General features: G+C 56.2%; 1 protein-coding gene across 1 annotated transcript; it reads right to left on the bottom strand.

Annotated features, from left to right (window-relative positions):
• Positions 1 to 2422: 2422 nt before the first annotated feature.
• Positions 2423 to 10208, bottom strand: LOC140399643 (ubiquitin-like protein ATG12). The gene is made up of 4 exons (XM_072489185.1): positions 10019 to 10208; positions 6323 to 6459; positions 4311 to 4373; positions 2423 to 2959 (listed from the first exon to the last, which is right to left on the bottom strand). Exons 1-4 carry the CDS (start codon positions 10167 to 10169, stop codon positions 2900 to 2902), a joined length of 411 nt encoding a protein of 136 aa, XP_072345286.1. The 5' UTR covers positions 10170 to 10208; the 3' UTR covers positions 2423 to 2899.
• Between the last annotated feature and the right edge of the window lie 12583 nt (positions 10209 to 22791).

Consider the following 22791-nt stretch of genomic DNA (forward strand, 5'->3'; position numbering starts at 1 on the left):
ACTGTCCCCATCAAACACTCCCAGGACAGGTACAGCACGGGGTTAGATACAGAGTAAAGCTCCCTCTACACTATTCCCATCAAACACTCCCAGGACAGGTACAGCACGGGGTAAGATACAGAGTAAAGCTCTCTCTACACTGTCCCCATCAAACACTCCCAGGACAGGTACAGCACGGGGTAAGATACGGAGTAAAGCTCCCTCTACACTGTCCCCATCACACACTCCCTGGACAGGTACAGCACGGGGTTAGATACAGAGTAAAGCTCCCTCTACACTGTCCCCATCAAACACTCCCAGGACAGGTACAGCACGGGGTTAGATACAGAGTAAAGCTCCCTCTACACTGTCCCCATCAAACACTCCAGGGCAGGTACAGCACGGCGTTAGATACAGAGTAAAGCTCCCTCTACACTGTCCCCATCAAACACTCCCAGGACAGGTACAGCACGTGGTTAGATACAGAGTAAAGCTCCCTCTACACTGTCCCCATCAAACACTCCCAGGACAGGTACAGCACGGGGTTAGATACAGAGTAAAGCTCCCTCTACGCTTTCCCCATCAACCACTCCCAGGACAGGTACAGCACGGGGTAAGATACAGAGTAAAGCTCTCTCTACACTGTCCCCATCAAACACTCCCAGGACAGGTACAGCACGGGGTAAGATACGGAGTAAAGCTCCCTCTACACTGTCCCCATCACACACTCCCTGGACAGGTACAGCACGGGGTTAGATACAGAGTAAAGCTCCCTCTACACTGTCCCCATCAAACACTCCCAGGACAGGTACAGCACGGGGTTAGATACAGAGTAAAGCTCCCTCTACACTGTCCCCATCAAACACTCCAGGGCAGGTACAGCACGGCGTTAGATACAGAGTAAAGCTCCCTCTACACTGTCCCCATCAAACACTCCCAGGACAGGTACAGCACGTGGTTAGATACAGAGTAAAGCTCCCTCTACACTGTCCCCATCAAACACTCCCAGGACAGGTACAGCACGGGGTTAGATACAGAGTAAAGCTCCCTCTACGCTTTCCCCATCAACCACTCCCAGGACAGGTACAGCACGGGGTTCGATACAGAGTAAAGCTCCCTCTACACGGTCCCCATCAAACACTCCAGGGCAGGTACAGCACGGGGTTAGATAGAGTAAAGCTCCCTCTACACTGTCCCCATCAAACACTCCCAGGACAGGTGCAGCACAGGGTTAGATACAGAGTAAAGCTCCCTCTACACTGTCCCCATCAAACACTCCCAGGACAGGTACAGCACGGGGTTAGATACAGAGTAAAGCTCGCTCTACAATGAAGATTGTAATTACGGCAGAGCTGTTAGATTGTGTTTACAAATGAGGTTTACAGGGTTTGACAAGCTTAAGTTAAAAGTGGATTATAAATGCGAACAGTATGAAGCAAAGGGCATTCGGGGCCACGTTAATTTTGGCACCCCCACACTGAGCTTATCCAGGAGACTCACCTCCTGGTGGGATTGTGACAGGGCATGAAGGATTGGAATAGGACGATGGGAATAGTCGGGGCTGGAGGAGGTTACAGAGATAGGGAGCGAGGGAGGGATTTGAACAGGAGGATGAGCATTGTCGGGGCTGGAGGAGGTTACAGAGATAGGGAGGGAGGGGACGAGCGAGGGATTTGAACAGGAGGATGAGAATTGTCGGGCCTGGAGGAGGTTATAGAGATAGGGAGGGAGGGGGCGAGGGAGGGATTTGAACAGGAGGGTGGGAATTGTAACAGAAATTGACCCGCTCAATTGCAGCATGGCCCGGTTTGCGTTTAGCTGCTGCACGGTGTCCTCAGTAACACGCCAGACGGGCCCGGGAGCCCGCCTCGCGCCTGAGGACGTCCCCTTCCTCTGGGAACCCTCGCTCTTCTCCCTCGCTGGAGCCTCGGACCGGGCCAACGGGAGCTGCCACGAGGCCGCTCCTGTGAACATCGCCAGCGAATCGCTGGAAGGGGAGGCTTGTTCATCTCCGAGCGGGGGATAAGGGGGGTGGCGAGAGGGTCTATTTGAATCCTTACATCTGGCGCAGCGGACGGGTTGCCCCTTGAAGCGGTGTGACGTCTAGCACCGTGGTTAGCACTGTTGCTTCACAGCGCCAGGGTCCCGGGCTTGTGTCACTGTCTGTGCGGAGTCTGCACGTTCTCCCCGTGTCTGCGTGGGTTTCCTCCGGGTGCTCCGGTTTCCTCCCACAAGTCCCGAAAGACGTGCTGTTAGGGTGAATCGGACATGCTGAATTCTCCCTCCGTGCACCCGAACAGGCGCCGGAATGTGGCGACGAGGGGATTTTCACAGTAACGTCCTTGCAGAGTCTACTTGTGACGCTGATCGGAGGTGATAATGAAGGTGATTTTAACCCGGGAGAGGGATGATTTCTCAGGGCCCAGAAACGGCTCGATGTGCATACAGGCAGTCGCTTTATTGCAGATTTGACACAGTTACCCCAACGTTGCAGGCAGAGGAGGGTTTCGATCGTCCAGTTCGCTGAGACTCACTGTGGAGTGCGGGGTGGGTGGGGGGGGGGGCAGAGAGCGAGAGAGGGGGGGTGGGGGGGGGGGTCGACGCACAGGGAGACGCACACAGGGAAGACGCAAGAGTCAGGGAGGGGCACAGGGAGACGCAAGAGTCAGGGAACCACACTGCTCGCACCGCTCACAAGGGGCGGAAAACGGGTCACTCGGCAGTCTGTCCCATTCGAGCAGGAGGCCCTCCGCTCCACCGCCATCCACAAGGCCTTCCCAGGCAGTGGGGCAGGCATCGCAGAGAGGGTGGGGAGGGGAGAGGGTGGGGAGGGGAGGGGGGAGGGGGGCGCGGCACCTCCACACACACACACACACCGTGCGACAGCAACTCCCGCAGTCAAAGAAAATCCTGCTGTCCTTCAGCCCCAGGCGTGCGACTTGCAGTAATGGAGAACCAGCTTGCCGTCACTCCCGAAGCACTGTAAATTGAAGGAGAGGAGGCTCTTACACACAGCGTCACACACAGCAGCCTGGCATCAAACCGCCCACATCAACACCCGCCCCACACAAATGCCCACACACCCAGAGCGCGATTATGTACAACCACCTCCCGATTATAGCGCTCAAATCCTAGAGTATAGACATCTCCCTCCGACAGTGCGGCGCTCCCTCAGTACTGGCACCTGGGGGAGTGTCGGCCTGGATTATGGTGCTCAAATCCTAGAGTATAGACATCTCCCTCCGACAGTGCAGCGCTCCCTCAGTACTGGCACCGGGGGGAGTGTGGGCCGGGATTATGGAGCTCAAATCCTAGAGTATAGACATCTCCCTCCGACAGTGCAGCGCTCCCTCAGTACTAGCACCGGGGGGAGTGTCGGCCTGGATTATGGAGCTCAAATCCTAGAGTATATACACCTCCCTCCGACAGTGCAGCGCTCCCTCAGTACTGGCACCGGGGGGAGTGTGGGCCTGGATTATGGAGCTCAAATCCTAGAGTATAGACATCTCCCTCCGACAGTGCGGCGCTCCCTCAGTACTGGCTCCGGGGGGAGTGTGGGCCTGGATTATGGAGCTCAAGTCCTAGAGTATAGACATCTCCCCCCGACAGTGCAGCGCTCCCTCAGTATTGGCACCGGGGGGAGTGTGGGCCTGGATTATGGAGCTCAAATCCTAGAGTATAGACATCTCCCTCCGACAGTGCAGCGCTCCCTCAGTACTGGCACCGGGGGGAGTGTGGGACTGGATTGTGGAGCTCAAATCCTAGAGTATAGACATCTACCTCCGACAGTGCAGCGCTCCCTCAGTACTGGCACCGGGGGGAGTGTGGGCCTGGATTATGGAGCTCAAATCCTAGAGTATAGACATCCCCCCCCGATAGTGCAGCGCTCCCTCAGTACTGGCACCGGGGGGAGTGTGGGCCTGGATTATGGAGATCACATCCTAGAGTGTAGACATCTACCTCCGACAGTGCAGCGCTCCCACAGTACTGGCACCGGGGGAGTGTGGGCCTGGATTATGGAGCTCAAATCCTAGAGCATAGACATCTACCTCCGACAGTGCGGCGTTCCCTCAGTACTGGCACCGAGGGGAGTGTGGGCCTGGATTATGGAGCTCAAATCCTAGAGTATATACATCTACCTCCGACAGTGCGGCGCTCCCTCAGTACTGGCAGCGGGGGGGGGGGGGGGGGGGGAGGTCGGCCTGGATTATGGGGCACAAGATACATCCCATGTCACAACAATTCCCAGGTTAGGGTTAGACCCACCCCACCAGTTTCTCCATTCTGACAGCACGATGATGCAAAGGCTCGATCGAAATCCCCGTTCATACCTCGTACAAGGTACCCACGTCCTGGTCTGGGGGAGGTGCGAAGGTCTGGTTGACGTAGATGAACTGCAAAGAGAGGAAAGGGTAGAGTGTTACGATCCCTGCTGCTCAAGGTCGACCCAGGAGAGGAACTGGATCTATAGATCTAATGCACTCCTCCTTTGCCCCACTTGTCGAGGACAAGTTGCAAAATCTACCTCATACTCTAATGTCCTCAGTAAGCACACAATCCCTGTAAAACAACTGGTCTTGCTGGAAGCAGGGCTTCCAAACTCCAATCTCGAGGAACCCCCCCCCCACCCACAAAAAACGCTCTCTCTCTCTGATGCCTACAACGGGGATCCACTTCCGGGATTTCAAACTCTCCTTTCGGTAACCCTCATCACCGTCCGCTCAGCTGAACCAAACTGAAGGCGTTCATTGTTTCGAATACAGAAACACACAACTCAAACTTATTTAAAATTATACCCCATTTCTAACACCCACGGATACAAATTGCTTGAAAACGTCTGTGTTTCCAGATCAGAGACGGTTTGGACAGAGGGTAGATCAAGGGAAATGAGTCCACGAGAATTATCCGCGAAAAGCTGATCGAGCGCACACTGGCGTTTATAATAGCTTTTCCTATGTAAACGGTCACGCCGCTGTTACAAACTCTCATCAGTGGTGACGCTGTAGTATCTCGGGCAGGCTCCCGACTCCTGGGATTTGAACTCAGTAATCCAGGCCAACATTGCCCCCTACCCCCATTCCAGTGCTGAGGGAGCGCTGCACTGTCGGAGGTAGATGTCTATACTCTAGGATTTGAGCTCCATAATCCAGGCCGACACTCCCCCCGGTGCTAGTACTGAGGGAGCGCCGCACTGTCGGAGGTAGATGTATATACTCTAGGATTTGAGCTCCATAATCCAGGCCCACACTCCCCCCGGTGCCAGTACTGAGGGAGCGCTGCACTGTCGGAGGTAGATGTCTATACTCCAGGATTTGAGCGCTATAATCCAGGCCCACACTCCCCCCGGTGCTAGTACTGAGGGAGCGCCGCACTGTCGGAGGGAGATGTCTACACTCTAGGATTTGAGCTCCATAATCCAGGCCCACACTCCCCCCGGTGCCAGTGCTAAGGGAGCGCTGCACTGTCGGAGGTAGATGTCTATACTCTAGGATTTGAGCGCTATAATCCAGGCCCACACTCCCCCCGGTTCCAGTACTGAGGGAGCGCTGCACTGTCGGAGGTAGATGTATATACTCTAGGATTTGAGCTCCATAATCCAGGCCCACACTCCCCCCGGTGCCAGTGCTAAGGGAGCGCTGCACTGTCGGAGGTAGATGTCTATACTCTAGGATTTGAGCGCTATAATCCAGGCCCACACTCCCCCCGGTTCCAGTACTGAGGGAGCGCTGCACTGTCGGAGGGAGATGTCTATACTCTAGGATTTGAGCTCCATAATCCAGGCCCACACTCCCCCCGGTGCCAGTGCTAAGGGAGCGCTGCACTGTCGGAGGTAGATGTCTATACTCTAGGATTTGAGCGCTATAATCCAGGCCCACACTCCCCCCGGTTCCAGTACTGAGGGAGCGCTGCACTGTCGGAGGGAGATGTCTATACTCTAGGATTTGAGCTCCATAATCCAGGCCCACACTCCCCCCGGTGCCAGTACTGAGGGAGCGCCGCACTGTCGGAGGGAGATGTCTATACTCTAGGATTTGAGCTCCATAATCCAGGCCGACACTCCCCCCGGTGCCAGTACTGAGGGAGCGCCGCACTGTCGGAGGGAGATGTCTATACTCTAGGATTTGAGCGCTATAATCCAGACCGACACTCCCCCCGGTGCCAGTACTGAGGGAGCGCCGCACTGTTGGAGGTAGATGTCTATACTCTAGGATTTGAGCTCCATAATCCAGGCCCATACTCCCCCTGGTGCCAGTACTGAGGGAGCGCTGCACTGTCGGAGGTGGAGGAATGAGGGAGCGCTGTACTGTCGGAAATAGAGGGGCACACTCTCCCTGCCACTCACCAACTGTTCCGTTGCTTCGACCTTGAGGAATTTCTTGATGAATTGGCTAAGACCCTGGATCGTCCGCACCCTCTCCACTGTCCATTTTTTCTGCTTCATGATTGGGGTGTCGCCCACAGCCTTCAGGAGCACATCGACTGTGGGGGGAGTCACAGCAAGAGAGACAGAGAAGGGTTAAGACAGTTTGAGTGTCAGACTGGACGCATTAACCATTTCCTTGTAGCCCCCTCGTTGGTTCCCTTCCACCCCCACGCCTCCCTCACTACCTCCCTCCTCTAAAGAGGGCCAAGAGGCGACCAATTGACCCCACTCCTCATCTTCTCCTCCACCCCCCTTTCAAACTATTGAACTCTCCTTCCTTTATTTTTGGGGGCACTGCTGTTTGTAATATTTATAAATGACCTGGAGGAGGGCGTAGAAGGATGGGTGAGTAAATTTGCAGATGACACTAAAGTCGGTGGAGTTGTGGACAGTGCGGAAGGATGTTACAAGTTACAGAGGGACATAGATAAGCTGCAGCGCTGGGCTGAGAGGTGGCAAATGGAGTTTAATGCAGGAAAGTGTGAGGCGATTCATTTTGGAAGGAATAACAGGAAGACAGAGTACTGGGCTAATGGTAAGATTCTTGGCAGTGTGGATGAGCAGAGAGATCTCGGTGTCCATGTACAGAGATCCCTGAAAGTTGCCACCCAGGTTTGAGAGGGTTGTTAAGAAGGCGTACGGTGTGTTAGCTTTTATTGGTGGAGGGATTGAGTTTCGGAGCCATGAGGTCATGTTGCAGCTGTACAAAACTCTGGTGCGGCCGCATTTGGAGTATTGCGTGCAGTTCTGGTCGCCGCATTATAGGAAGGACGTGGAAGCATTGGAAAGGGTGCAGGGGAGATTTACCAGAATGTTGCCTGGTATGGAGGGAAGATCTTATGAGGAAAGGCTGAGAGACTTGAGGCTGTTTTCGTTAGAGAGGTTAAGAGGTGACTTAATAGAGGCATACAAGATGATCAGAGGATTGGATAGGGTGGACAGTGAGAGCCTTTTTCCTCGGATGGTGATGTCTAGCATGAGGGGACATAGCTTTAAATTGAGGGGAGATAGATATAGGACAGATGTCAGAGGTAGGTTCTTTACTCAGAGAGTAGTAAGGGTGTGGAATGCCCTGCCTGAAACAGTAGTGGACTCGCCAACACTAAGGGCATTCAGATGGTCATTGGATAGACATATGGACGATAAGGGAATAGTGTAGATGGGCTTTAGAGTGCTTTCACAGGTCGGCGCAACATCGAGGGCCGAAGGGCCTGTACTGCGCTGTTATGTTCTATGTTCATCTTTTGCAACTCAACACGTTTGTGCCAACTTTTGATCTCCTCGGGCCCATCAGCCCCCATTCGCGCCGCGCTCCCTCAAACTCTTCACCTCTCACGAGACTTCAAACACTTCCTTCCCCCCCCCCGCTCGAGCTACTCTCTCACCACCTCCACACCCTCAAGCTACTCTCTTCCTTTCTTCGATATAGTCTCCCTTTTACTGCTCGACCTGACCCACTCTTTCCCTCGATCTACTCTCCTCCTTTCCTTCGATATATTCTCCCTTGAGCTATATCACTCATTTTCCTAAACCTCCTCTCCTTTGAGCTACTCCCCTGCTTTCCCTTGACCTGCTGCTCCTTGAGCTACTCCCTCCTTTCCCTTAACCTCATCTCCCTCGACCTATTCCCCTCCTTTTCCCTCTAGTTCTCCTTTGAAAGACTCCCCTCCTTTCCCTCGACCAGTCCACCCCCGACCTACTCTGCCCTGAACTATTCACCCCCTTTCCGCCGAGCCAGTCTTCTTGTCCTCGAGCTACCCTCCTCCTATTCCTCAAGCTACTCTCCTTTTCCTCAAGCTAGTCCCTTCCTTTTCCTCGAGCTACTCCCCTCCCTATTCCTTGAGATACCCTCCTCCTTTTCTCAAGCTACTATCCTTTTCCTCGAGCGATTCCCTTCCTTTTCCTCGAGCTAGTCCCTTCCTTTTCCACGAGCTATGCCCCTCCCTTTTCCTCGAGCTAACTCCCTTTTCTCAAGCTATTCCCCTCCCTTTTCCTCGAGCTATTCCCTCCCTTTTCCCCGAGCTACTCTCCTCCCTTTTCCCCGAGCTACTCCCCCCTTTTCCTCGAGGTACTCCCCTCTCTTATCCTCGAGCTACACCCCTCCCTTATCCTCGAGCTACACCCCTCCCTTTTCCTCGAGCTACTCCCCTCCCTTTTCCTCGAGCTTCTCCCCTCCCTTTTCCTCGAGCTACTACCCTCTCTTTTCCTCGAGCTACACCCCTCCCTTTTCCCCGAGCTACACCCCTCCCTTTTCCCCGAGCTACTCTCCTCCCTTTTCCTCGAGCTACACCCCTCCCTTTTCCTCGAGCTACTCCCTCCCTTTTCCTCGAGCTACTCCCCTCCCTTTTCCCCGAGCTACTCTCCTCCCTTTTCCTCGAGCTGCTCCCTCCCTTTTCCTCGAGCTACTCCCCTCCCTTTTCCTCGAGCTACTCCCCTCTCTTTTCCTCGAGCTACTCCCCTCTCTTTTCCTCGAGCTACTCCCCTCCCTTTTCCTCGAGCTACTCCCCTCCCTTTTCCTCGAGCTACTCCCCTCTCTTTTCCTCGAGCTACTCCCCTCCCTTTTCCCCGAGCTACTCTCCTCTCTTTTCCTCGAGCTACTCCCCTCTCTTTTCCTCGAGCTACTCCCCTCCCTTTTCCCCGAGCTACTCTCCTCCCTTTTCCTCGAGCTACTCTCCTCCCTTTTCCTCGAGCTACTCTCCTCCCTTTTCCTCGAGCTACTCTCCTCCCTTTTCCTCGAGCTACTCCCCTCCCTTTTCCTCGAGCTACTCCCCTCCCTTTTCCTCGAGCTACTCCCCTCCCTTTACGTTGCCCGCCATTGCCTCCTGACCAACACTTGCGCCGCCGCCAGCCAATGAGGCCCACAGAGAGCACCCTTGCCCTCCTCCTCCGTGGGCAGGAGGGCCAACGGCCTAACGCCTGGATTGGCCAGCCATGCCCGTCACTCAGGGCTGCCTGATTGACAGCTCCAGGTAAGCACCTGCCCCCAGCTCCCCATTGGCCAGCCGGAGGGTTGCCCCGTCTCCCAATTGGCCAGTTGACCCGTCAATCACAATGGCACTTGATTGACAGCTTACCGAACCACACCCAGCTCTCCATTGGTCAGCCTCGCCCGCCCTTCCTACCCCCCCATTGGACATTTGAGACGTCAATCACAATGACACCTGATTGACAGCTGACTGAACGCCGCCCACCACTCAGGGACCCACCTCAGCGTCTCATTGGCCTGAATCGCCCGCCTCTCCTCCTTCCATTGGCCCACCGAGCCGTCAATCACAATGACGCTTGATTGACCGCACTGAACACCGCCCACCAGTCAGGGATCAGCCCACACGTCCCCATTGGTCAGCCTCGCCCCCCCTCCCCACCCCATTGGTCTACCGAGCCGTCAATCGCGACGACGCTTGATTGACAGCTCCCTGAACACCGCCCCTTCACTCAGGGACCCGCCCTCTAGTCCACATTGGTCCGCCTCGGCCGCCCCTCATCCCTCGATTGGCCGGCCGGGCTGTCAATCAGCCCACCCGCTCCGCCCCGCCCTCCTCCACGTGACCAGCCCGCCCATTCGGCCGCCATCTTGTTTTCGCACCCGGAGCGGCGGCGGCCTCCCCTTCTCACTTTTCTTCTTCGCATCGGCCTGCGCCTCCTCGGCGACCGGTGCCGCCGCCGCCGCCGCCGAAGAATCAGGAGGGGCAGCGGAGCCGCCGGGCGAGCGGGCCTCTGCGTCGCCTTCCGCCGAGGGGCCTCCGTCGTTCTCGGCGTCCGCCATCTTGTCGGCGGGCGGATGGGGACCGCGGAAGTGACGCCACCGTCCTGGCGAGCGGCGCCGGAAGTGACCTCGCCATCCTGGCCAAAAAGGCCGGCCATCTTTGAGGCTGGCATCTGACCACTGGGCTGCCAGGTGACACTTCAGCCCATTCAAGGCTGGTGCTATCCCACTGCAGTCCATTCCCCCCTCCCCGGCTTGGAAAGTGGCCTGGTGGAGCCGTGCCCACCACTTGGGCGAGGGGAGACGGGCACGCCCTGGCTGGGTTCGCCCAGGAGGCCGAGAGGGGAGACCAGGGGGCCTTCGAAAGAGGCCATTCAGCCCATTGATGTTCCTGCTGGCCCCCCCACCCCCCCCCCCCCCCCTCGGTTCGACCGAAGCAGCCCTGCCTATCGAGACGTAGTGAATTCGGGTCTCCTCCGCCGTTCGATCATGGCCGATATGTTACCCCCATTCTCTCCCCCCCCCCCCCCCCCCACCCCCCCCGAAACCCTTTAATTTCTTTTGTCAGTACTTGAGCGGCTGGTTTAGCACACAGGGCTAAATCGCTGGCTTTGAAAGCAGGCCAGCAGCACGGTTCAATTCCCGTACCAGCATCCCCGAACAGGCACCGCAATGCGGTGACTACGGGGCTTTTCACAGTAACGGGGGGGGGCACCGGGATTGTGGGAACGACAGAGAGAGAGAGAGGCCGACACTCCCCCCGGTGCCAGTACTGAGGGAGCACTGCACTGTCGGAGGTAGATGTCTATACTCTAGGATTTGAGCTCCATAATCCAGGCCCACACTCCCCCCGGTGCCAGTACTGAGGGAGCGCCGCACTGTCGGAGGGAGATGTCTACACTCTAGGATTTGAGCTCTATAATCCAGGCCCACACTCCCCCCGGTGCCAGTACTGAGGGAGCGCCGCACTGTCGGAGGTAGATGTCTATACTCTAGGAGTTGAGCTCCATAATCCAGGCCGACACTCCCCCCGGTGCCAGTACTGAGGGAGTGCTGTACTGTCGGAGGGAGATGTCTATACTCCAGGATGTGAGCTCCATAATCCAGGCCCACACTCCCCCCGGTGCCAGTACTGAGGGAGCGCTGCACTGTCGGAGGTAGATGTCTATACTCTAGGATTTGAGCTCCATAATCCAGGCCCACACTCTCCCCGGTGCCAGTACTGAGGGAGCGCTGCACTGTCGGAGGTAGATGACTATACTCTAGGATTTGAGCGCTATAATCCAGGCCGACACTCCCCCCGGTGCCAGTACTGAGGGAGCGCTGCACTGTCGGAGGTAGATGTATATACTCTAGGATTTGAGCGCTATAATCCAGGCCGACACTCCCCCCCGGTGCCAGTACTGAGGGAGCGCTGCACTGTCGGAGGAAGATGTCTATACTCTAGGATTTGAGCGCTATAATCCAGGCCCACCCTCCCCCCGGTGCCAGTACTGAGGGAGCGCTGCATTGTCGGAGGGAGATGTCTATACTCTAGGATTTGAGCTCCATAATCCAGGCCCACACTCCCCCCGGTGCCAGTACTGAGGGAGAGCCGCACTGTCGGAGGGAGATGTCTATACTCTAGGATTTGAGCTCCATAATCCAGGCCCAGACTCCCCCCGGTGCCAGTACTGAGGGAGCGCTGCACTGTCGGAGGTAGATGTATATACTCTAGGATTTGAGCTCCATAATCCAGGCCCACACTCCCCCCGGTGCCAGTACTGAGGGAGAGCCGCACTGTCGGAGGGAGATGTCTATACTCTAGGATTTGAGCGCTCTCCCCCCCCCGGTGCCAGTACTGAGGGAGCGCTGCACTGTCGAGGAAGATGTCTATACTCTAGGATTTGAGCGCTATAATCCAGGCCCACCCTCCCCCCGGTGCCAGTACTGAGGGAGCGCTGCACTGTCGGAGGTAGATGTCTACACTCTAGGATTTGAGCTGGTTTAGCACAGGGCTAAAATCGCTGGCTTTGAAAGCAGGCCAGCAGCACGGTCAATTCCCGTACCAGCCTCCCCGAACGGGCGCCGGAATGTGGCGACTAGGGGCTTTTCACAGTCACTTTGTTTTGAAGGCGACTTGCGACAGTCAACGATTTTCATTTCGTAGTGAACCCCCGGCGGTCTCCCCTCCCTACAGCGTCCGCCGACAGCAACCGGAGGCGGCAGTCTCTCTCTCTCCCCGTATCTGTAGCCTTTCCCCTTCAAGCAGCCCACTCAGTTCCTACAGCCCTCAAACTCCCCCCCCCCCCCCCCCCCCCCCCGATCACAAGTCCCTAAAGGCTCTATTCCCCCCTCCCCCGGGGCCTGAGGCCCGGTCACAAACCTATGGTTGTTGCGTACTGTTAGCACTGTTGCTTCACAGCTCCGGGCTCCTGGGGTTCGATTCCCGGCTCGGCCCACTGTCTGTGCGGAGTCTGCCCGTTCTCCCGCGTCTGCGCGGGTCTCCTCCCACGAGTCCCGAACGACGCGCTTGTTCAGGTGAATCTGACATTCTGAATTCTCCCTCCGTGCACCTGAACAGGGCCGGAATGTGGCGACTAGGGGCGTTTCACAGTAACCTCATTGCCGTGTTAATGGTAGACTAGTACAAGAGGTGAAGTCACAACGGGATCAGGGGTGAGCTGGCAAGGTGGATACAGAACTGGCTGGGTCATAGAAGCAGAGGGTAGCAATGAAGGATGCTTTTCTAATTGGAGGGCTGTGACCAGTGGTGTTCCACAGGGATCAGTGCTGGGACCTTGCTGTTTGTAGTATATATAAATGATTTGGAGGAAAATGTAACTGGTCTGATTAGTAAGTTTGCAGACGACACAAAGGTTGGTGGAATTGCGGATAGCGATGAGGACTGTCTGAGATACAGCAGGATTTAGATTGTTTGGAGATTGGGCGGAGAGATGGCAGATGGAGTTTAATCCGGACAAATGTGAGGTAATGCATTTTGGAAGGGCTAATGCAGGTAGGGAATATACAGTGAATGGTAGAACCCTCAAGAGTATTGAAAGTCAAAGAGATCTTGGTGTACAGGTCCACAGGTCATTGAAAGGGGCAACACAGGTGGAGAAAGTAGTCAAGAAGGCATACGGCATGCTTGCCTTCATTGCCGGGGCATTGAGTATAAGAATTGGCAAGTCATGTTGCAGCTGTATAGAACCTTAGTTAGGCCACACTTGGAGTATAGTGTTCAATTCTGGTCGCCACACTACCAGAAGGATGTGGAGGCTTTAGAGAGGGTGCAGAAGAGATTTACCAGAATGTTGCCTGTATGGAGGGCATTAGCTATGAGGAGCGGTTGAATAAACTCGGTTTGTTCTCACTGGAACGAAGGAGGTTGAGGGGTGACCTGATCGAGGTCTACAAAATTATGAGGGGCGTAGACAGAGTGATAGTCAGAGGCTTTTCCCGGGGTAGAGGGGCCAATTACTAGGGGGCATAGGTTTAAGGTGAGAGGGGCAAGGTTTAGAGGAGATGTACGAGGCAAGTTTTTTACACAGAGGGTAGTGGGTGCCTGGAACTCGCTGCCAGAGGAGGTGGTGGAAGCAGGGACGATAGTGACGTTTAAGGGGCATCTTGACAAATACATGAATAGGATGGGAATAGAGGGATACGGACCAGGAAGTGTAGAAGATTGTAGTTTAGTCGGGCAGCATGGTCGGCACGGGCTTGGAGGGCCGAAGGGCTGTTCCTGTGCTGTACATGTCTTTGCTAACGTCAGTGGACTTGTGACAATAATATCGATGCCGAGCCTCAAACCTGTCCCCCTGACACGACACCCGCTCACTCCGCCCCCCCGACCCGTCTCTCCTCCGCTGCTGATTGCCTCACCTTCGCAAAGTTTGCCGCCCAATAATAGTTTATCAAATTCGGCGACGCTAGCCCCCCTCGCCCCTCCCTCCACGAACACCCCCGGGGTCTTCCCACCAACGCCAACCCCCCAGATTGCCCCGTTAACCTTCCTGATGAAGGACGTGGAGGGGGGGGGGATAGGGAATAATTTGCAGTGCCAAAGGAGCCGTTCGGCCCATCGAGTCTGCACCGGCCCCCGGAAAAGGTACCCCCCCCACCCCCACCCTATCCCAGTTACCCCACCTATCCTTTTTTGGACACCAAGGGCAATTTCGCCTGACCAATGCACCTAACCTGCACCTCTTGGGAAAACTACGTCATTTTCTTCGCAGCTTCAACACGTCATCGATGACGATGAACATCTTGCCAAGGTCATCCCACCCCCCCACTACTTGCCTTCAAACAACCGCGCAACCTCAAACGAACCACTGTTTGCAGCAAACTCCCCAGCCTTCAGAACAGTGACCACGACACCACACAAACACTGACACGGCAATCTCTGCAAGACGTGCCAGATCGTCACCATTACACGCGAGAGCACCACCCACCAGGTACGCGGTACATAACACGTGCGACCCGGCCAATTGCTGTCTACCTCATACGCTGCAGGAAAGGATGTCCCGAAGCGCGGTACATTGGCGAGACCACGCAGAGCTGCGACAACGAATGAACGGACATCGCGCGACAATCGCCAGGCAGGGACGTTCCCTTCAGTCGGGGAACACTTCAGCAGTCGAGGGCGTTCAGGGGTCCGGGGTAAGCGTTCCCCAAGGCGGCCTCAGGACGCGCGACAACGCAGAATCGCCGAGCAGAAACTTATAGCCACGTTCCGCGCACACATGAGTGCGGCTCAACCGGGACCTGGGATCCATGTCGCATTACATTCATCCCCCATCATCTGGCCTGCGAAATCCTACCAACTGTCCTGGCTTGACACAATTCACACCTCTTTAACCTGGGGTTACCCATCTCTGGATCTGTAAAGATTAATCACCTGCTAATGCTCGCGTTCAAATCATCGCCTTGCATCTTTGAATCTGTCTGTATATATGTTTCTGGGGCCTATGTTAAGGGCCAGGGTTTAGAGAACCTCAAAGTGTATCATGGAGTTCCCAGACCCACAACTTTTACTAGATTGTGGTATGGGGAGCGCACGGCCCACTCTACAGGAGTGGGACAGCAGAAATGGAAAAGTATTTTTCAAAGCAAAACAATGTTTATTCAATGAACTCGAGTTCACCTTTTTAAAACATACAAACATCTTAGCAACCATCAATTCAAATACAACCCCAAAGACTACAACACTTAGTAATCCTTTCAGCTTTCCTTGTAACATCCATACGACTTAAAACACCTTTTACCCGAAGCACATCAGGTTAAAGTCGCTGCTGTTATTAGTTTTAAATCACCGGGATCGATTGACAGTCTTTAGATTACAGAGACTCTAATACACCTTCTGGCCGTGACGGCAGCTATCCAGCTCTGAAAACGAAACGAAAACACACCCTGCAGCAAACAGCCTAAAACGAAAGTAAAAAGACTGACAGGCAGCCCAGCTCCACCCGCTCTCTGACATCGCCGCAGTGGTAAACACCCGTTTCTTAAAGGTACTCTCACTGCAGATATTTACAGACTCACCCATTTATAAACGCCCATCTCTTAAAGGTACACTCACATGACACCTACCCCTTCGTTCACCCGAGGAAGGAGCAGCGCTCCGAAAGCTAGTGATTCGAAACACACCTGTTGGACTTCTTACTGCGCCCACCCCAGTCCAGCGCCAGCGTCGCCAGAGCACCCCAGGTTCTGGGCAACACCGCCATTTTAACCGCCCGCCCGGGCCCCCGGCGGCGACAGGGGCGACACCTCCCGCCCCTTGAAATCCGCCCTCATTCAACCCCTCGATGCCCTCAGCGCCATTGCCAACAGCGAGTAGCTACCGCGGGAGGGCGGGCGACACCCCCCCCCCCCCCCCACCCTCGCCCCACAGTACCCCGAAGTCGCCCGGTCCGTCCGCAGGCTCGCACTGCCGGCTCAACCCAGCCGCGACCCTCTGCCCAAACGTGAACCGCCTTCTCCAACAGCGCGGCGTCGACATTCAGTAGCGATGTCGGGCGGGACGACCCGCCCCTGCTCCGGGTCCTTATCGTTCTTTACGATGAGGCAGGTGAAACGCCTGAGGCAATCAATGAAAATGAAATGAAAACCGCTCATTGTCACAAGTCGGCTTCAAATGAAGTTACTGTGAAAAGCCCCTAGTCGCCACATTCCGGCGCCTGTTCGGGGAGGCTGGTACGGGAAGGGGGAGCCCCCCCCCCACCCACCCACCCACACACTCTCCCTCGCGCCCTCACCAACAATGGCCCCAGCTCCCTACAAAAACATCGTATCCAACCCTAATGTGAACCCGTCCGGTCTTGGGGCCTCCCCCTCTGCCTGCACCGCACCCATTACCGGGAGGACGTGGAAGCATTGGAAAGGTGTGCAGAGGAGATTTACCAGAATGTTGCCTGGTCTGGAGGGAAGATCTTCTGAGGAAAGGCTGAGGGACCTGAGGCTGTTTTCGTTCGAGAGAAGAAGGTTAAGAGGTGACTTAATTGAGGCAGACAAGACGATCAGAGGATTGGATAGGATGGAGCCTTTTTCCTCGGATGGTGATGTCTAGCACGAGGGGACATCGCTTTAAATTGAGGGGAGATAGATATAGGACAGATGTCAGAGGTAGGTTCTTTACTCAGAGAGTAGTAAGGGCGTGGAATGCCCTGCCTGCAACAGTAGTGGACTCGCCAACACTAAGGGCATTCCAAATGGTCATTGGATAGACATATGGACGATAAGGGAATAGTGTGGATGGGCTTTAGAGTGGTTTCACAGGTCGGCGCAACATCGAGGGCCGAAGGGCTTGTACTGCACTGTAATGTTCTATGTTCTAACCCTAACCCTAACCCTAAGGGCATTCAGATGGTCATTGGATAGATATATGGACGATAAGGGGAATAGTGTAGATGGGCTTTAGAGTGGTTTCACAGGTCGGCGCAACATCGAGGGCCGAAGGGCCTGTACTGCGCTGTAATGTTCTATGTTCTAACCCTAACCCTAAGGGCATTCAGATGGTCATTGGATAGACGTACGGACGATAAGGGATAGTGTAGATGGGCTTTAGAGTGGTTTCACAGGTCGGCGCAACATCGAGGGCCGAAGGGCCTGTACTGCGCTGGAATGTTCTATACCGTCCATCGGCCCTATCGGGGCCTCTTCCCCTCCCCCACCTCCACCAACCCATCCAGCACCCGTCCTCCCCGGCTGGGGGCTCCGGCTCGTACAGCCTGCTGTAGTAGGCCCAAATGCACGTTCACCCCACTCCGGGCCCCTCACCCTACACGGATCTCCCTCACCGCCTCCTGCTCCCTCAGCCGGAGGGGCAGCATCGCACACGCCTTCTCCCCATGCTCCAGGAACGACCCGACGCCTTCCCCCGTGGACACTAACCCAAACTCCGTCTGGAGCCCCTGCCTCCCCTTTAACAGGCCTGCCTCCGAGTATAAGACGCAGGAGCAGAATTAGGCCACTCGGCCCTTCGAGTCTGCTCCCCCCATTCAATCATGGCTGATATTTTTCTCATCCCCATTGCCCTGCCTTCTCCCCATAACCCCCGATCCACCTATTAATCCAGAACCTATCTATCTCTGTCTTAAAGACACTCAGTGATTTGGCCTCCACACCCTTCTGCGGCAAAGAGTCCCACAGATTCACCTCCCTCTGGCTGAAGAAATTCCTCCCCATCTCTGTTTGAAAGGACCCTTCAGTCTGAGATTGTGTCCCCTCTGCTTCTACAAGTGGAGACATCCTCTCCACGTCCCCTCTATCCAGGCCTCGCCGTATCCTGCAAGTTTCAATCAGATCCCCCCCCTCATCCTTTTTTTGATAAATTTAGAATGACCCAATTCATTTTTTACAATTAAGGGGCAATTTAGCGCGGCCAATCCACCTACCCTGCGCATCTTTGGGTTGTGGGGGGCGAAACCCACGGGGGCGGGGGGGGGGGGGGGGGATGTGCAAACTCCACACCGGACAGTGACCCAGAGCCGGGATCGAACCCGGGACCCTCGGCGCCGTGAGAATGAAAGTGGCTTATTGTCACAAGTCGGCTTCAAATGAAGTTACTGTGAAAAGCCCCTAGTCGCCACATTCCGGCGCCTGTTCGGGGAGGCCGGTACGGGAATCGAACCGTGCTGCTGGCCTGCCTTGGTCTGCTTTCAAAGCCGGCGATTTAGCCCTGTGCTAACTACTGTGCCACCGTGCAGTCATCCCCCCCTCATCCTTCTAAACTCCATCGAGCACAGACCCAGAATCCTCGACCCTTCCTCGTACACCAAGCTCTTCGTTCCGGGGATCATTCTTGTGAACCTCCTCTGGCCCCTTCCCGAGGCCCCGGCACGTCCTCCCTTCGAGACGGGGCCCGAAACTGCTCACGATACTCCGAATGGGGCCTGAGCGGAGCCTCGGAAGTACATCCCCGGTCTTGTATTCCAGCCCCGTCGACGTGAATGCTGACATTGCATTGGCCTTCTTAACCGCCGACTGAACCTAAGTGCCAGCACTTGAGGGAGCGCTGCACTGTCGGAGGGAGATGTCTATACTCTAGGATTTGAGCTCCATAATCCAGCCGACACTCCCCCCGGTGCCAGTACTGAGGGAGCGCTGCACTGTCGGAGGGAGATGTCTATACTCTAGGATTTGAGCTCCATAATCCAGGCCGACACTCCCCCCGGTGCCAGTACTGAGGGAGCGCTGCACTGTCGGGGGTAGATGTCTATACTCTAGGATTTGAGCTCATAATCAGGCCGACACTCCCCCGGTGCCAGTACTGAGGGAGCGCTGCACTGTCGGAGGGAGATGTCTATACTCTAGGATTTGAGCTCCATAATCCAGGCCGACACTCTCCCCGGTGCCAGTACTGAGGGAGCGCTGCACTGTCGGAGGTAGATGTCTATACTCTAGGATTTGAGCTCCATAATCCAGGCCGACACTCCCCCCGGTGCCAGTACTGAGGGAGCGCTGCACTGTCGGAGGGAGATGTCTATACTCTAGGATTTGAGCTCCATTATCCAGGCCCACACTCTCCCCGGTGCCAGTACTGAGGGAGCGCTGCACTGTCGGAGGTAGATGTATATACTCTAGGATTTGAGCTCCATTATCCAGGCCCACACTCCCCCGGTGCCAGTACTGAGGGAGCGCTGCACTGTCGGGGGTAGATGTCTATACTCTAGGATTTGAGCGCTATAATCCAGGCCCACACTCCCCCGGTGCCAGTACTGAGGGAGCGCCGCACTGTCGGAGGGGAGATGTCTATACTCTAGGATTTGAGCGCTATAATCCAGGCCCACTCCCCCCCCGGTGCCAGTACTGAGGGAGCGCTGCACTGTCGGAGGTAGATGTCTATACTCTAGGATTTGAGCTCCATAATCCAGGCCGACACTCCCCCCGGTGCCAGTACTGAGGGAGCGCCGCACTGTCAGAGGGAGATGTCTATACTCTAGGATTTGAGCGCTATATTCCAGGCCGACACTCCCCCCCGGTGCTAGTACTGAGGGAGCGCCGCACTGTCGGAGGTAGATGTATATACTCTAGGATTTGAGCTCCATATCTAGGCCGACACCCCCCCCCCCCCCGGTGCCAGTACTGAGGGAGGCGCTGCACTGTCGGAGGTAGATGCATATACTCTAGGATTTGAGCTCCATAATCCAGGCCGACACTCCCCCCGGTGCCAGTACTGAGGGAGCGCTGCACTGTCGGAGGGAGATGTATATACTCTAGGATTTGAGCTCCATAATCCAGGTCGACACTTCCCCCGGTGCCAGTACTGAGAGAGCGCTGCACTGTCGGAGGGAGATGTATATACTCTAGGATTTGAGCTCCATAATCCAGGCCCACACTTCCCCCGGTGCCAGTACTGAGGTAGCGCTGCACTGTCGGAGGGAGATGTATATACTCTAGGATTTGAGCTCCATAATCCAGGCCCACACTCCCCCCCCGGTGCCAGTACTGAGGGAGCGCTGCACTGTCGGAGGTAGATGTATATACTCTAGGACTTGAGCTCCATAATCCAGGCTGACACTCCCCCCGGTGCCAGTACTGAGGGAGCGCCGCACTGTCGGAGGTAGATGTCTATACTCTAGGATTTGAACTCCATAATCAAATCTGACACTCTCCCCGGTGCCAGTACAGGTTAGGCGGATTGGCCATGTTAAATTGTCCGCTGCTCTGAGTGTGGGTGTAACCGAGGGATACGGAGACCGGGACTGTGCACGGTGCTCCGAGTGTGGGTCTGACCGTGGGACACGGAGACCGGGACTGTGCACGGTGCTCCGAGTGTGGGTCTAACCGAGGGATAGGGAGACCGGGACCGTGCACGGTGCTCCGAGTGTGGGTCTGACCGAGGGACACGGAGACGGGACTGTGCACGGTGCTCCGAGTGTGGGTCTGATCGAGGGATACGGAGACCGGGACTGTGCACGGTGCTCGAGTGTGGGTCTAACCGAGGGATACGGAGACCGGGACTGTGCACGGTGCTCCGAGTGTGGGTCTGATCGAGGGATACGGAGACCGGACTGTGCACGGTGCCCCGAGTGTGGGTCTAACCGAGGTGCAATACATAACCTGTGTGTTTGTTTTAATTATAACCCCTTCGAGATTGCATTCAGCGCACGCATGACTCAGCCTGTGCCTTCTCTCATGCGTGTCCCTGTGTTTAATGATCCGATGGATCCGCACCTCTGAGACGCCTGCTCGCGCAAGGTGCCACACACCAGCCTCGCATCGCCGCACAGCCACCGATCTGCAGTAATCGCGGCGACCCGTGGAATTCGCCAGCCGGCTGCCCCCCCCTCTAGGCAGGAGCGGTTATACTCTGAACCCTTGTCACCTGTTGCCACCCCAGGGGTCCCTCGTGCAGCCGAGCCGAGAGTTTGGAAAGATTTCCCGGGGGATTCCGCGTTTCGCTACAGCCGCACGACTCCCGTCGGGCCTCCCGCCCTCCCTCCCGAGCGACGCCCCAGATCCGCCAGGGGACAGGTGCAGCCCCCCCCCCCCCCCCCCCCCCCCCCACCTCCCTCGCTCCAATTAACAGCCCAAGGTTCGCCGGCAGGGGGGGGACTGCGTTTCCCCTGGGGTAGGGGGCGAGGCTGTGTCAGGTTGACAGGAACAGTAACGCTGCTGGCGGACGGGCAGTCGTGCTGGTGGAGGGAGCTCGCTGAAGGATCTCGAAGCTGGAGCTGATCAACCGAGGGTCGGGGAGGAGAGCCGCCTTGCATCGGTGCCCCTCTGAGCTAACAGGTTAGACACTTCATAATCCAGGCCCACACTCCCCCCGGTGCCAGTACTGAGGAGCGCCGCACTGTCGGAGGTTAGATGTATATACTCTAGGATTTGAGCTCCATAATCCAGGCCACACTCCCCCCGGTGCCAGTACTGAGGGAGCGCCGCACTGTCGGAGGGAGATGTCTATACTCTAGGATTTGAGCGCTATAATCCAGGGCCCACTCCCCCCCCGGTGCCAGTACTGAGGGAGCGCTGCACTGTCGGAGGTAGATGTCTATACTCTAGGATTTGAGCTCCATAATCCAGGCCGACACTCCCCCGGCTGCCAGTACTGAGGGAGCGCCGCACTGTCAGAGGGAGATGTCTATACTCTAGGATTTGAGCGCTATATTCCAGGCCGACACTCCCCCCCGGTGCTAGTACTGAGGGAGCGCCGCACTGTCGGAGGTAGATGTATATCTCTAGGATTTGAGCTCCATAATCTAGGCCGACACCCCCCCCCCCCCCGGTGCCAGTACTGAGGGAGCGCTGCACTGTCGGAGGTAGATGCATATACTCTAGGATTTGAGCTCCATAATCCAGGCCGACACTCCCCCCGGTGCCAGTACTGAGGGAGCGCTGCACTGTCGGAGGGAGATGTATATACTCTAGGATTTGAGCTCCATAATCCAGGTCGACACTTCCCCGGTGCCAGTACTGAGAGAGCGCTGCACTGTCGGAGGGAGATGTATATACTCTAGGATTTGAGCTCCATAATCCAGGCCCACACTTCCCCCGGTGCCAGTACTGAGGTAGCGCTGCACTGTCGGAGGGAGATGTATATACTCTAGGATTTGAGCTCATAATCCAGGCCCACACTCCCCCCCCGGTGCCAGTACTGAGGGAGCGCTGCACTGTCGGAGGTAGATGTATATACTCTAGGACTTGAGCTCCATAATCCAGGCTGACACTCCCCCCGGTGCCAGTACTGAGGGAGCGCCGCACTGTCGGAGGTAGATGTCTATACTCTAGGATTTGAACTCCATAATCAAATCTGACACTCTCCCGGTGCCAGTACAGGTAGGCGGATTGGCCATGTTAAATTGTCCGCTGCTCTGAGTGTGGTGTAACCGAGGGATACGGAGACCGGGGACTGTGCACGGTGCTCCGAGTGTGGGTCTGACCGTGGGACACGGAGACCGGGACTGTGCACGGTGCTCCGAGTGTGGGTCTAACCGAGGGATAGGGAGACCGGGACCGTGCACGGTGCTCCGAGTGTGGGTCTGACCGAGGGACACGGAGACCGGGACTGTGCCCGGTGCTCCGAGTGTGGGTCTGATCGAGGGATACGGAGACCGGGACTGTGCACAGGTGCTCCGAGTGTGGGTCTAACCGAGGATACGGAGACCGGGACTGTGCACGGTGCTCCGAGTGTGGGTCTGATCGAGGGATACGGAGACCGGGACTGTGCACGGTGCCCCGAGTGTGGGTCTAACCG

Source organism: Scyliorhinus torazame, chromosome 23, assembly GCF_047496885.1.
Source record: "Scyliorhinus torazame isolate Kashiwa2021f chromosome 23, sScyTor2.1, whole genome shotgun sequence".
In the NCBI taxonomy this organism is placed as follows: Eukaryota; Metazoa; Chordata; class Chondrichthyes; order Carcharhiniformes; family Scyliorhinidae; genus Scyliorhinus; species Scyliorhinus torazame.